This window comes from Schistocerca americana, chromosome X, assembly GCF_021461395.2.
Source record: "Schistocerca americana isolate TAMUIC-IGC-003095 chromosome X, iqSchAmer2.1, whole genome shotgun sequence".
In the NCBI taxonomy this organism is placed as follows: Eukaryota; Metazoa; Arthropoda; class Insecta; order Orthoptera; family Acrididae; genus Schistocerca; species Schistocerca americana.
In genome coordinates, this window is record NC_060130.1 from 732,978,002 (window position 1) to 732,993,573 (window position 15,572).

The window sequence follows — 15,572 nt, forward strand, 5'->3', positions numbered from 1 at the left end:
CAGAAACTATCACATCACCACCCGAGCCAGAAAAGAGGCATGATTAATACGCTCCTAACGCGAGCAAGACGAATATGTGAGCCGCAGCTCCTCAGACGCCAAATGAAACACCTGCAAAGTGTTCTGAGGAGCAATGGGTACTCCACAAGTTGTATTAGAAGTATAACAGAACCGAACACTCAGCGAAGTGACACATCAGCAAAAGAAATGTCGAGTACGGCTTTTCTGCCATATATACCCAGAATGATGGACAGAATCAGCATTATATTGCGGAAATACGGCGTAAAGACTATTTACAAACCGAAAAAGAAAATCAAAAGATCAAAGAGTGTCTCAGATTGGCAAAGGAGAAAAGGGACCCACTCGCAATGTCGGCAATATACCGCATACCATCTACATAAGGAAAAGTTTATGTTGGAATGACTGGACGATCAATCAAAACCAGGATCACAGAACGTAAGCGACATTGCAGGTTGGTGCAGGTGAAGGGCACGCGCCGTGTGAGACTGACCACGTAGTTTTATTTTATTTAATCGTAAGCCAGGGCCGGTCTTTCAATTTGACGCCACTTCGGCGACCTGCAGTCGATGAGGATGATTGGATGATGATCAAGAGATCGCAACATCCAGTCCCTTGGCGGAGAAAATTCCCCGACCCAGCCGGGAATCGAACCCGGGCCCACAGGTTTGACAATCCGTCACGCTGACCAACTTTTTTTTTCTTTTTTTTTTAAATCTCGTTTTGTTCGATATTGTTCGTTGCATTTGTTCGGGGCGGACGTCCCATGATACCCGTTCAAGCTCACTGTTGATCCTTTCACTCAGTTTTTTATTACAGAGGGCAGCTAACCCTCTGACCGAACACGCTGAGCTACCGTGCCGGCATCATTCAGCTACTAGGGACGGACGACCACGTAGTAAAATTCGCCGACACGTAAGTTCTGGCTGTAGAGAAGAGCTATCACACCCGCTTGTTAAGAAAAGCTATAGAAATGCACAAACACGGGAATAGCTTCAACGAGAAAGAACAAAGCCAAGGTAAACGGAACCTGGCTTCCCGTGCTGCAGCGAATGACCGTCGCATGTAGCAAGAGAACCGCACCGGAAATGACTGCGGAGAAGCCCTTGGACGTTAGCGCTCAAGATACATACAGTATAGTTTGCAGCCGCGAGCTCGACTCCAGTCCACCACCAGCAATGGAGGGTGAAACTTTGACAATGTCAGCAACTCGAGGTGGCGAAACGTCAGAAAAACCGTAAGACGAACGTCGGTCGAAGAACCCGAGACAGAAGGTAACAGGCCGTTTGTCACCACTATCTTCTCTGGTTTCGGTTCTTAAGGAAGAATGGGATGTTATTCCTCCACAGATATTCAGACACTCACTGATATCGTCATGAAAGCGAAGGGCACAGACACCAAACATTAATGTCCAATAATAGGTTTCCGGATAGTTTTGATCAATGTATAATATGACGGGCTTATTCCAATAGTGATACAGGTCCATTTTTGTTCATATTGAGGTACAGAGTCCTAAAGTTAAATGAGCGCTGAAAAATCTGCAGTTGAGATACCAGAAATATTCAAGCATATGGCTTCTTGCTAGAGATGAACCTTTCTTTCTGTTTGTTTGGTTCATTAATTTCAGAAGCATTATAGACAGAAAAGTGGAGGTAATGGACTTGTACCACTATTGAAATAAGGCCTTCATATAGATGGTTTCAAAATTCCCCTGTAGAAACATACTGGATGTAATTCTAATATCCAAGTCAGTAAAGCATTCAAACTACATAAATGCACTTCAGTTTTTACAGCGGAGACATTGGTAACTTTAGGGGAACTCAAGTTTGTATCTTCAACCCTATTTTTAAAGATCGTGATCATGTCCGACTGCTAGAGTCTCCTTAAAAATATTCAACACTGGAGTTGGAATAAAACAACCAACCGTTATATACTGGTTGTGGTCAAAAATTGCTCTAAGCACTATAGGACTTAACATCTGAGGTCATCAGTCCCCTAGACTTAGAACTACTTAAACCTAACTAACCTAAGGACATCACACACATCCATTCCCGAGGCAGGATTCGAACCTGCCACCGTAGCAGCAGCGTGGTTCCGGACTGAAGCGCTTAGAACTGCTCGGCCAGAGCGGCCGGCAATACTGGTTGTGGTATTGGAATGTGTTTGCAGTAAACTGAGAGGGCAGACAATCCATCTGCTGTGGGCCAGTTCCCAAGCTAGTATCCGCTGTAATAAGGAAGTCGACGCTTCAGTCGTGTGACTAGGGCCTCCAGTCGGGTAGACCGTTCGCCAGGTGCAAGTCTTTCGATTTGACGCCACTTCGGGGACTTGCGCGTCGATGGGGATGAAATAATGATGATTAGGACAACACAACACTCAGTCCCTGAGCGGAGAAAAATCTCCGACCCAGCCGGGAATCGAACCCGGGCCCTTAGGATTAAAATTCCGTCGCGCTGACCACTCAGCTACCGGGGGCGGACGACGCTTCAGTGAAGCAAGCTATATTTATAAACATCGTTCTCTATCTGAAATTGTCATGTACAGACTACTTACGCGATCTCAAAAGCCAGGGAGAACATGAATAACTAGATATGTGAAACATGTTCTACCAAAAGAAAGGTTTATAGTATGCGACATTAAAACCTTAAATTCCTACGTGGACGTCACTAACGAGGACATATTTGGAGCCATCGGCTATTTCCGCCATCATTCGTTCCCGTCTTACCCCCGCCGATTTACCTTTGCGTCTACAAAAAAATCAACAGTTAAGCTTCAAATGGTTCAAATGGCTCTGAGCACTATGGGACTCAACTGCTGAGGTCATTAGTCCCCTAGAACTTAGAACTAGTTAAACCTAACTAACCTAAGGACATCACAAACATCCATGCCCGAGGCAGGATTCGAACCTGCGACCGTAGCGGTCTTGCGGTTCCAGACTGCAGCGCCTTTAACCGCACGGCCACTTCGGCCGGCAGTTAAGCTTCACTTGCAAGTGAGTGTTATTCTCAGTTACGGCTTCATCTAAACCACATCTTGTTTTCATATCCAAAATTTGGCTGTGAAAGATTGGAATTTTAGACGACATTGATGAATGTGGGATGCGACCTCCATAACTCAGATTCTTTTATTTTGTTTAAAAAGCACTTTCGCCTTTGTAAAGTGATTGTTAATTTCCTTAACAGAATGGGGATAAAGTTTCACAGTTAAGCGCCTGGCAGAGGGTTCATCGAACCATCCTGAAGCTATATCTTCACCGTTCCACTTTCGCAGTGCACACGGGAAAAATGAACAGCTCAATCTTTCCGTGCGAGCTCTGATTTCGCACATTCATTTCTTCCTATGTTTTTTCCTAGATGTAGATGGCATGATCTATTTCCCTGACACAACCTCTTAGCAACAAATAATCCTGAGTTAATAACGAGCATCGAAACCGATTCAGGGATTTAGTGAACACAGGGTTGAATATTGTAATCCCAAAATCCTCGAAAAATAGGCGAAAAATATACCAATTCAAAGAAGCAGATAAAAACTCACTTGACGCCTTCCTGAGAGACAATCTCCACTTATTCCAAATGGTTCAAATGGCTCTGAGCACTATGGGACTCAACTTCTGAGGTCATTAGTCCCCTAGAACTTAGAACTAGTTAAACCTAAGGACATCACAAACATCCATGCCCGAGGCAGGATTCGAACCTGCGTCCGTAGAGGTCCTGCGGTTCCAGACTGCAGCGCCTTTAACCGCACGGCCACTTCGGCCGGCCCACTTATTCCAAATTAATAATATAAGTGTAGACCAGATGTGGCTTAAATTCAAAGAAATAGTATCGGCAGCAATTGAGAGATTTATACCAAATAAATTAACAAACGACAGAGCTGATCCTCCTTAGTACACAAAACGGGTTAGAACACTGTTGCGGAAACAACGAAACAGACATGCTAAATTTAAACAGATGCAAAATCCCCAAGATTGGCGATCTTCTACAGAAGCTCGAAATTTAGCGCGAACTTCAATGCGAGATGCTTATAACAGTTTCCACAACGAAACATTGTCTGCCAGAAAATCAAAAGAGATTCTGGTCGTATGTGAAGTATGTTAGCGGCAAGAAACAATCAATGCCTTCTCTGCGCGATAGCAATGGAGATACTATCGCAGACAGTGTTGCCAAAGCAGTGTTACTAAACACAGCCTTGTGAAATGCCTTCACAAAAGAAGACGAAGTAAATATTCCAGAATTGGAATCGAGGACAGCTGCCAACATGAGTAACGTAGACGTAAATATCCTCGGAGTAGTGAAACAACTTAAATCACTTAATAAAAGCAAGTCTTCTGGTCCAGACTGTATACCAGTTAGGTTCCTTTCGGAGTATGCTGATGCGTTAGCTCCATACTTAACAATCATATACAACCGTTCGCTCGACGAAAGATCCGTACATAAAGACTGGAAAGTTACACAGGTCACACCAATATTCAAGAAAGAAATGTGTGTGTGAAATCTTATGGGACTTAACTGCTAAGGTCATCAGTCCCTAAGCTTACACACTACTTAACCTAAATTATCCTAAAGACAAACACACACACCCATGCCCGAGGGAGGACTCGAACCTCCGCCGTGATCAGCCGCACTGTCCATGACTGCAGCGCCTTAGACCGCCCGGCTAATCCCGCATTCAAGAAAGGTAGTAGGAGTAATCCACTAAATTACAGGCCCACCTCGTTGACGTCGATATGCAGCAGGATTTTGGAACATATATTGTGTTCTAACATTATGAATTACCTCGAAGAAAACGGTCTATTGACACACAGTCAACAAGAGTTTAGAAAACATCGTTCCTGTGAAACACAACTAGCTCTTTATTCACGTGAAATGTTGAGTGCTATTGGCAAGGGATTTCAGATCGATTCCGTATTTCTGGATTTCCGGAAGGCTTTTAACACTGTACCACACAAGCGGCTCGTAGTGAAATTGCGTGCTTATGGAAGAATATCGTCTCAGTTATGTGACTGGATTTGTGATTTCCTGTCAGAGAGGTCACAGTTCGTAGTAATTGACGGAAAGTCATCGACTAAAACAGAAGTGATTTCTGGCGTTCCCCAAGGTAGTGTTATAGGCCCGTTGCTGTTCCTTATCTATATAAACGATATGGGAGACAATATGAGCAGCTGTCTGTGGTTGTTTGCAGACGACGCTGTCGTTTATCGACTAATAAAGTCATCAGAAGATCAGAACAAACTGCACAATGATTTAGAAAAGATATCTGAATGGTGCGAAAAGTGGCAATTGACCTCAAATAACGAAAAGTGTGAGGTCATCCACACGAGTGCTAAAAGGAACTTGTTAAACTTCGGCTACAGGATAAATAAGTCTAATCTAAAAGCCGTAAATTCAACTAAATACGTAGGTATTACAACTACGAATAACTTAAATTTGAAGGAACACGCGAAAAATGTTGTGGGGAAGGCTAAGCAAAGACTGTGTTTTATTGGCAGGACACTTAGAAAATGTAACAAACCTACTAAGAAGACTGCCTACACTACGCTTGTCCGTCCACTTTTAGAATACTGCTGCACGGAGTGGGATCCTTACCAGATAGGACCAACGGAGTACATCGAAAAAGTTCAAGGAAAGGCAGCACGTTTTGTATTATCGCGAAATATGGGAGAGAGTGTCACAGAAATGATACAGGATTTGGACTGGGAGTCATTAAAAGAAAGGAGTTTTTCGTTGCTACGGAATCTTCTCACGAAATTCCAATCGCCAACTTTCTCCTCCGAATGCGAAAATATTTTGTTGACACCGACCTACATAGGGAGGAACGTTCACCACGATAAAATAAGGGAAATCAGAGCTCGTACGGAGAGATATACAGGGTGTTACAAAAATGTACGGCCAAACTTTCAGGAAACATTCCTCACACACAAAGAAAGAAAATAAGTTATGTGGACATGTGTGGTGGAAACGCTTACTTTCCATGTCAGAGCTCATTTTATTACTTCTCTTCAAATCACATTAATCATGGAATGGAAACGCACAGCAACAAAACGTACCAGCGTGACTTCAAACACTTTGTTACAGGAAATGTTCAAAATGTCCTCCGTTAGCTAGGATACATGCATCCACCCTCCGTCGCATGGAATCCCTGATGCGCTGACGCAGCCCTGGAGAATGGCGTATTGTATCACAGCCGTCCACAATACGAGCACGAAGAGTCTCTACATTTGGTACCGGGGTTGCGTAGGCAAGAGCTTTCAAATGCCCCCATAAATGAAAGTCAAGAGGGTTGAGGTCAGGAGAGCGTGGAGGCCTCTACCAATCCATCGGTCACACAATCTGTTGTTGAGAAGCGTACGAACACTTCGACTAAAATGTGCAGGAGCTCCATCGTGCATGAACCACATGTTGTGTCGTACTTGTAAAGGCACATGTTCTAGCAGCACAGGTAGAGTATCCCGTATGAAATCATGATAACGTGCTCCATTGAGCGTAGGTGGAAGAACATGGGGCCCAATCAAGACATCACCAACAATGCCTGCCCAAACGTTCACAGAAAATCTGTGTTGATGACGTGATTGCACAATTGCGTGCGGATTCTCGTCAGCCCACACATGTTGATTGTGAAAATTTACAATTTGATCACGTTGGAATGAAGCCTCATCCGTAAAGAGAACATTTGCACTGAAATGAGGATTGACACATTGTTGGATGAACCATTCGCAGAAGTGTACCCGTGGAGGCCAATCAGCTGCTGATAGTGCCTGCACACGCTATACATGGTACGGAAACAACTGGTTCTCCCGTAGTACTCTCCATAGAGTGACGTGGTCAACGTTACCTTGTACAGCAGCAACTTCTCTGACGCTGACATTAGGGTTATCGTCAACTGCACGAAGAATTGCCTCGTCCATTGCAGGTGTCCTCGTCGTTCTAGGTCTTCCCCAGTCGCGAGTCATAGGCTGGAATGTTCCGTGCTCCCTAAGACGCCGATCAATTGCTTCGAACGTCTTCCTGTCTGGACACCTTCGTTCTGGAAATCTGTCTCGATACAAACGTACCGCGCCACGGCTATTTCCCCGTGCTAATCCATACATCAAATGGGCATCTGCCAACTCCGCATTTGTAAACATTGCACTGACTGCAAAACCACGTTCGTGATGAACACTAACCTGTTGATGCTACGTACTGATGTGCTTGATGCTAGGACTGTAGAGCAATGAGTCACATGTCAACACAAGCACCGAAGTCAACATTACCTTCCTTCAATTGGGCCAACTGGCGGTGAATCGAGGAAATACAGTACATACTGACGAAACAAAAATGAACTCTAACATGGAAATTAAGCTTTTCCGGACACATGTCCACATAACATCTTTTCTTTATTTGTGTGTGAGGAATGTTTCCTGAAAGTTTGGCCGTACCTTTTTGTAACACCCTGTCGATGTTCATTCTTTCCGCGCGCTATACGAGATTGGAATAATAAAGAATTGTGAAGGTGGTTCGATGAACCCTCTGCCAGGCACTTAAATGTGATTTGCAGAGTATCCATGTAGATGTAGATGTAGATCTAGCAAGTTGTAGCTTAAGTTATTGTAATCATTACGAAGAGAGCATCAGCCCTTTGACAAAATGGCGGCGCTGAGCAGGGGGGCGGACAGTGGGGTGTGCTGGGTGAGTGGCGCCGAGATACAAAAGGGGCGGCGGTTGCTGCGTGCGCGCAGTGGTGGCGGTCCGCGCGCTGCTGCCGGGTGAGTCGCACGCCGCAATTGAGCGCTTCCGTTAGCACGCGTCAAATCTGTTTCCCCCACGCTGGCCCGTCAGCGCGAGTGCGCTGCCAGTCGCACGGCGTCGCCCTGCTGCCCGCGGCCAGTAGCGAGTACCCCGCTGGACTCCTCCATGTCCGACGAACGCAGCGCGCCAGCCGAGCCCGGCCCGCGCCCGCCGCGCCACAAGAGCCCGGCGCGCCGGGCTTGCGGCGGAATGCTCTCGCACGCTTCCGGATACCACCAGGTTTGACTCCACTTCCGCGCATTTGCTGCAAACCTTAGGGCGGCCGCCGCGACACCGCCGTTCCTCCTGCGCACCCACGCGAGTCGTGCGTCAGTGTTGCTGTACAGTGAAGATAGTGGCACAGCAATACGAAGAACGCGTTCGCGTGCAAATAACTATGTTATGGGCCAAGTATGCCTGTTTGTCCGTATTTACCGAGGATATCAGCTGCGCGAGAGCTCGTGGCGATGTCTATTGGCCGCCACGGTTTCGCTCTGTGGCGCCTACGTGCTAATATTACAATTAAATTAGCCACACACACGCCAAGAATATTAAGTGACAACGGCAGAGGGAGAAATCCATATATCACATGCTAGCTTAGAGTCCGCTGCTTCGCTCGCGTAGACTGTGTGGTTTGGGCAGATATTTTTCGTTTTTCAATAATCGAATTTTTATGTTGCTCACAAATTGCAACACCTTCTAAACTTTTCACGCCAATTAAGGCCGTAGAAGAATAGTCTTTGCCCAATTTACTTCTGACCAAAAAGCGATTATGGTAGCAGGAGTTCAAGGTTTTCGTTAATCGTCACTTTTGCCTTCTTATGGCGATATTTCTATAGGAACTTTCATCTCCTAACAGGTATTTCTTTATATCTAACCGAGAACTGAAATACCAATTTTCGTAGATTTAGCTCTAAAAACTTTTAATGTAACGAAATATTTTCTTAAAAATTCCCCCCCCCCCCCCCCCTTATTTCATCTCCTTAGGGACTGAATTTCCAAAAACAGTGAAGCACGTATTTCACTTTTATTTCTAACAGAGAGACCAACTACAATTTTTCATAGATTTAAGTTTGAAAATGCTTTCATAATGAAATAATCTCATAAAAATTATCATCCCCTAGTTCACACTATTAGGGCCTGAGTTTCTAAAAACAATGGAAAAAGCATTTTTTATTTCTAACCAAAAATTCAGATAACAGTTTTTATAGATGTACCTTAAAATGCTTAGTTGTTCTTTAATTGTGGTTTATTTAAAAAAATTACCCACTATTTTACACACTTAATGGTTAAGGTTCCAATAATTCTGAAACACGTATTTCTTTATTTCTGAGCGAGAAATCAAATACCAATTTTCGTAGGTCTAGTTTAAAAATTGCCATAATAGCGACGTTTCTCAAAAAACAGTCATCCCCTATTTCCCCCTCTTAGGGGTGGAATTTCGAAAAATTCCTTCTTAAACGACGCCTTAGAGTACAAAATTAACACCCTCTCCAAATTTTAAGTTTCTGTCCTTAGTGGTTTGAGCTGGTCAGCGATGAGCCAGTCAGTCACGACATTTCCTTTATTATATACAGATTACGGGCGTCACCCTTTAAGGGGTTTTCACCGTACTGCCCAGTTTTCAGGGGGAAAATCAGCTGTTAGCAATTTTGAAATAAAAATAACAGAACTTGTTAGGACTATGCGCAATATGATTGGGAAGCATTTTTTTTTCTTTTCATTCTCTTTCTTTCTTTCTTTTTTTTTTTTTGCACTTTAATGAATAAAGCACTTAGATAAAACTGTGCGTATTTTAAAATGTTTGAAGTATACCTTGGAAGTAATTCTATTTCCTTAAAGCATGTTTTACACATTGCAAATGGGCACAGGAGATTTATTTACCTATTTTGTTCTCCTACTGTGTATTACTAGAAACTTTCTCCACAATGCCATACTGCCGGCTAAGATTATTGCCTCTACATTAGTAACAAAGCTCTCTTAAAAACTACGTACACCCCTCAGTAAAACCAGTCGAACAACCAGGATAATTCCTAAGAAAAATGACCTTCGTCTGAAACAAGTCTGAGTTAAGGCACAGTGTCTCTTTAGAGCACGTTTGCCTAACACGGTTTGCTGTGACGTTTTCATGCATGCTTTAAACTTAGAACACTAAAGGAGGGGAAACTTTACATTGGCACTAAGCCAACCGTAAATTTTACTACTCCATATTTTATTGAAAGGGAGTCATAATTTATAGTTTACGCACTTGTTAGTTATAGCTCTAAGGTCTTCAGTGGTATGTCACATGTAAAATAAGTACAAAATGTCTTGTTTTACACCCTATACTGACAATACCAGACTGGCCGGAATTGCGAATTGGTACCATGCGCAATTGTACATTTTAAGAGGGTTTAGTAATCTAATGCTAATCTTGAAACCATTCAAATGCACCAGTGTGCTCAATCTTAGGTTTCCAGCTTCCACTACTAAGCTCAAAACAGGCTAGTCTTTCACAACAGGTGTTTCGCTACGTTTACTTTGTGCCATAATCCTATGGAGTGTATCGTGAAATTTTGTTCTGTTCCGTGTTTCTAAACAGTGCTTTGTTGCCCATGTGTATGCAGCTAATAGAGTCAAATTTTAGTGTCTTGAATAGAGTTGTACTCTACCAAAACTACGGCTGCTTAGTTTTGTTGTAGCACATAAATGACTTAGTAAATGGTAGTATTATCGGTAGTATTGGTAGGGAAAGAAACGTGTCAGAGAAGAAATGGCAACCGATGGCTTCTCTTTATTTCTGTTTGTTTGTTTTGTACATAATTAGAACCGGACATCGTTCAGTGTCAGTCAATTGTGAATTTTATATCCATACAGAATATAAATAGTATTTTATAAGTAAAAACATTAGCTGTTCCCGTAACTTCTGCTCTTCTATGTAACCGAAACAATTACTTTTGACGCAAGTACAGTTTACATGCACAAATACAAAAAAAATCTGTATGATTATTGGTGTTATTTCGTTCCCAATAGATCGTTCTTCAGCATGATCAAAGGCAAGAATTTTCTGTTGTAATTAATAGTTGCAAACGTTGTTTAGCAGTAACAGAAGCATGTTTTATATAAGCTCAACTAAGTATTAAAGCGATGCTTCATATTTTTTCGTTTGCATTTTTTTAAATGTTAACATTTACTTAGGAAATTGCGTTTTCTAGCGCTGTATATAAATCTATAATTATTTTTTTAAATTTTACTACAATATCCGAATGTTTCACGTTGGGAATCAACAGTTTTAGAATAAAACCTGAATTAAACAACGAAAATTTCAATTTTGCTATAGATACTGTTTATTTATAAGTAACAGAGAGGAAGATAACTATGTAGAATAGAAATGTTTCGTAGGTGACGCGATCCTTTATAGAACCACACTCAGTTTCTAGACGGTTCACATCTTCTGGTTTGTAGGGGAATACTGTAAGACACTGAAAGCATATTCAAACAATGCAATCGAAATGAGATGAAGCACCGTAGGTATGCAACACACTTAATGTACAGGTAACGCGGTTATGATCTTAACTGACCGAAGGTACTAGGAAAGCTACCGCAGTCTACGCCTACTTACTTTTACAACTCTAATCTTGAGTAGTGTTGACTATGTTGCTCGGATATTGGTTCAAAAATTAAGGTGCATAGCATCTATTAGTGCTTAAATTTGTGAAACAGAACTTTACTAGACGCTAGTATCTACTTATGTGAAAGTAAGACATTATATTAAAAATATGTGAGCGTACAGTGCTATCTAGGTATCCCAGAGTTCATCACTGTTAAAGACGCCAACTTTTTTTAATACATCTTTATAATCTGACATTCCTCAAGAATGAGCTTCAGTCAGTAAAACTTCGACGTAACTGTCTGCTAATTACGCAAAAGACTGTGTTTTTTCCGAATAGAAAAAAGAATAAACAAATAGAAATATCGCCGAAATGCTCTCAACAACTTCTCTCGTAAGGCTTCCAGCTGTTGCTAGATTCTTATGTATTACCAGAATGTGCAATAAATCAACCCACATTATTATAAATATTAGCGTTTAGTATAAACGTTTCCTCTAAGAATATGCTAGATTTGGAGAATAAAATATAGAACTGTAAAGTAAATAATAGTCAGTGTGCTGAGATGGTTGAACAGATTCGTGCATCTGTAATAATCCCGTGCACAACAGTTTCAACAAAGTGTGTGCTACATGTTGACTCTAAATAAATCTACAGTATGTAGATAGTAGTTAAGTACTGATAATAAATGTGCCCATTTAGTGTACAACAGAATGTTTCTGATAAGTGGACTTTTTACTTACTTAGTTTCTACCTGTTTTATGCATATAGTCTTCTGTGTCTGTAGCTTCTAGGAGCAACACAGCTTTGAAGGAGTGCTATTCAACACCTTTTCAGTGGACAGAGGTTTCACTGCATTCTTCTGTGTGTATACACCTAGGCTGACATCGTCTTGTCACATGTATGCGTGCACATTCGATAAAAACGCACAAAATTAATTTTCAGTTTCGAAAGGCAAGAAAAATCTGGACCATGGAATCAGCTGCCCCCATATACCTACTATAATTTATTGGTAAAGAAATGTTTCCGAAATTCTGGAGTCTGTATTTTAATATCTGTATCATTTACGAGCGAAATATTTGCATTACTGCAGTCCACCATTTAACTGTGAGCCTAATGAATTCTCCATAGACAGACAAGTTTTCTGCTCTGGATAGTAACCGAAATACAAGAAACAGGACGCCGCCAATTTACACCTTCGAATAAAAAGTGCATAACTGGGTTACATGTGGAATTTTAGGCTTTGTACGGATACAACTGCAGCAATATTATTTCGAAATGGTAATGTTCTTGATGTCTGACTGTAAGAGAAAAAATGGCGCCTATAAGCTCAGTTTCGAATTCAACATTTTCAGACGAGGGATGTATATCCTGGTGGTTAGTCGAAGTAGCTATTAGTCGTTCCCGTGTGCATTCTAGAGGTGGACTCGGCCGATAAATTGCACCGTTTTTAAGTAAGACTCTTCATCTTCCACGTATTTCTTGGAGATGGGATTACAAACAAAGTAACGCAAAAACGGATATAGGAACAATAAGTCTACACCGTTTTTGCCAATGTGAAAATTCTCTGTAGCTCTTATTCCAAGATCGGAAGAGAAATGAAGATTTCTGCTGTGAACCACGAGCTACGTTCTCCCATCATCACTTCACAATTGATTTCTCTTACATTTTATGGCCTGAGAAGATAAATCTTAGAAAATTTGTTCGTTCTACTAGCTGTTGCATCGTGTACGCATGAGTTCCCTGAAACAGACAGGAAAATCAGCTTCGAGAAAGAGGCTGACATCACTCATTACCCTCACAAGCTAGTCATAGGGAAAAAGTAGGATGATTAAGTGCGAGCAGTGTTTAAGAACAGTAAAAAGAATAAATTTTGTGAAAACTTGAATCCGTTCTTCCTTTCATATTTGAGTGATGGATAGCCCGCATAATAAATTAAGACTTCCTATTTACAGATTGTTCCTCAACTTTGTTAAGTACATTAAAAATAGTTGTGATTTAGTTAAGTGAAATATACAACGAAATTCTGAGACAGTGACTGCGATTGAGTGGTTGGCACGCAGTTAGAAAACAGTTTCACTTCCTCTCTCATGAGCTTATAGTACTTACTTATTAACAAATTTAGAAGTTTACTTACTTCCGTCTAAAAGAGTTGTATTTTTTGCACACTTAACAGTTCTAGCAGCATCGTTTTAGCTTCATTCTAGTAAAAATTAAAGTTGTGAAGCAATTTTCTCCAAGCAGCACTCATGGTCTGTAGTTAATTCTCGGTGTATGAGCTACTCTATTTATCCTTAGAGATCGTTTCCGTGAAGTATTAACCACATATATTATCAAGTAGAACACTGAAACTCATTCTGTTTTTTGTAGGTAGAGTTATAAGATTATTAAACAAGAAAGAAATAAGCGGCGGAAGTGAAAGAGTATATCAGGTACACTTAAGTTTTTGAATCAAAGATAGATATTGTTTAGCGATATTACTATATCTCTAGCGTCAGGGTGCAGCCTAAAACAAAAATTGTTCTGCATAACCGGAGCAGCGCTTGGGTCCATTTCAAAACCGCAAGCTGTGGTGAACAGGAGCTAAACCGACCTGGACGAATTGAATGTATTATATACGTTTTTAGGCGTTTGTCAGACAGAGCCTTGACTTTTATTCTATAGACTGTGTTTATTATCAGAATACTGCAATTATCACCTCATAAAATAAAATTTGCTCCTGTCATTGGTAAATATTACAAAGTATTGTCTCCCTCTGATAGTAGTGAAAGGAAGACAATAGGAAATAAGGAGTGTAATCATATGGATCAGAGAGATATACTCATAGAAAAACATATATGGTTCACGATTAACCATATAAGGAAGTATACTTTTAGTCCCAGGATAAAGTAAACGCAGTAGGAAATATTTGGTTACGTGTTATGAAAACGCGTTTACTGCAAAATGACTGATGACAGCTCTTTCAAAACAAAGCTATTGCTCTTCTGATGAGGAGGCACTTCAGACTTCGATATTTCACTCGATGAGAACCTAATTACACATACATGTTTAGTTTTGGGAGCAGGTAAGATATTGAGCAAAGAAATGGTTATTGACGAGTAAAGGTTAAGGTATCTATCTTATTACATGGTGCATGTAAATAAACATCTTTTTCTTGACCATTCGGAGCTCATCAACATCTAATGATAACACCCGAACTCACAGGTATTTGTAGGAGTATGACTTGTTACAGTTTTTATAGTGTGTAAAGATAAGCTACGCTGGTGAACTACAGTTAATAACTGCGACCGATCTTTCTTACTTAAATTACTGAATTATTTACTAGTACAAAAAAACAAGTAACGAGTTTCTTTGATACCTACAGCTGTTGTGGTATTCGAAATATGTTTCTCTGTATTAAGATTCTCAAAAATTTACAGTGCATTTCTGAAGACTATCGTGAAGCGAATTTTCTTTAAGTTCTTCTCTGACGTTAATAGATACACAAATGAGATGAATCCAACGAAGCAGCATAGAGGAAACTTGAAACTATGCCGGGTTCCTAGCGAGGACACTAAATGTTATTAATCGGTAAAAACGCAAAAAACTCGTAAGTGACACTATATATTTCTAGTACAAGGAGAATAAAAATCTTAGATATTGTAACTGTGTTGCTTCACAAATACCGAATGACAGTACGGGAATGATTGAATTACACATTACTTTGTGTTAATCTAGTATGAGGTAGTCACGCACGTAAAATTGGGTAAAACAGAATAAAAAGTTTTCTAATAACATTACATGATCGTTAGATTGTTGCAGAAGCAATTTCAGTGATTAAAATTACACATTGCTTCGTCCTTTCGTAGCTTCGTGATACTTGATACATAATTCATCCGCGAAGCATTCAATGATGATACTAATATAGCGCCCCATTCTTGTATACCAACTTTTATTTATTTATATATTTTTTGTTTTGGCCTGTAGTCACTTTGATCTGCTACCATTTTATTTATTTATACAGGTTCCCTTACCTCTATTGGTTCGTTTAATTAAGATTTTAACTTTTTGTAGTATTTTATCAAATCTTTCTGTATTAAATTTGTCATCTTCAAACATATCCCGATTTTCGCAATTTCTCACCGTTTCAAACTTCCATCTTCCGAGCTTTATACAAACATACCTAAAGAACGAATCGTTCTTTCTTATTTCATTCATTTTCTTC

The 15,572-nt window shown here is 40.8% G+C and overlaps 1 protein-coding gene across 1 annotated transcript in view; it reads left to right on the forward strand.

The window, feature by feature from the left end:
* Positions 1–7,860: 7,860 nt before the first annotated feature.
* The window catches only part of LOC124556492 (ETS-related transcription factor Elf-1-like), a 157,689-nt gene continuing 149,977 nt past the window's right edge, over positions 7,861–15,572 (forward strand). The window contains exon 1 of the mRNA XM_047130449.1: positions 7,861–8,021. Within this exon, the coding sequence (XP_046986405.1) occupies positions 7,908–8,021 (114 nt within the window). The 5' untranslated portion in view covers positions 7,861–7,907. The remainder of the gene's footprint in view (positions 8,022–15,572) is intronic.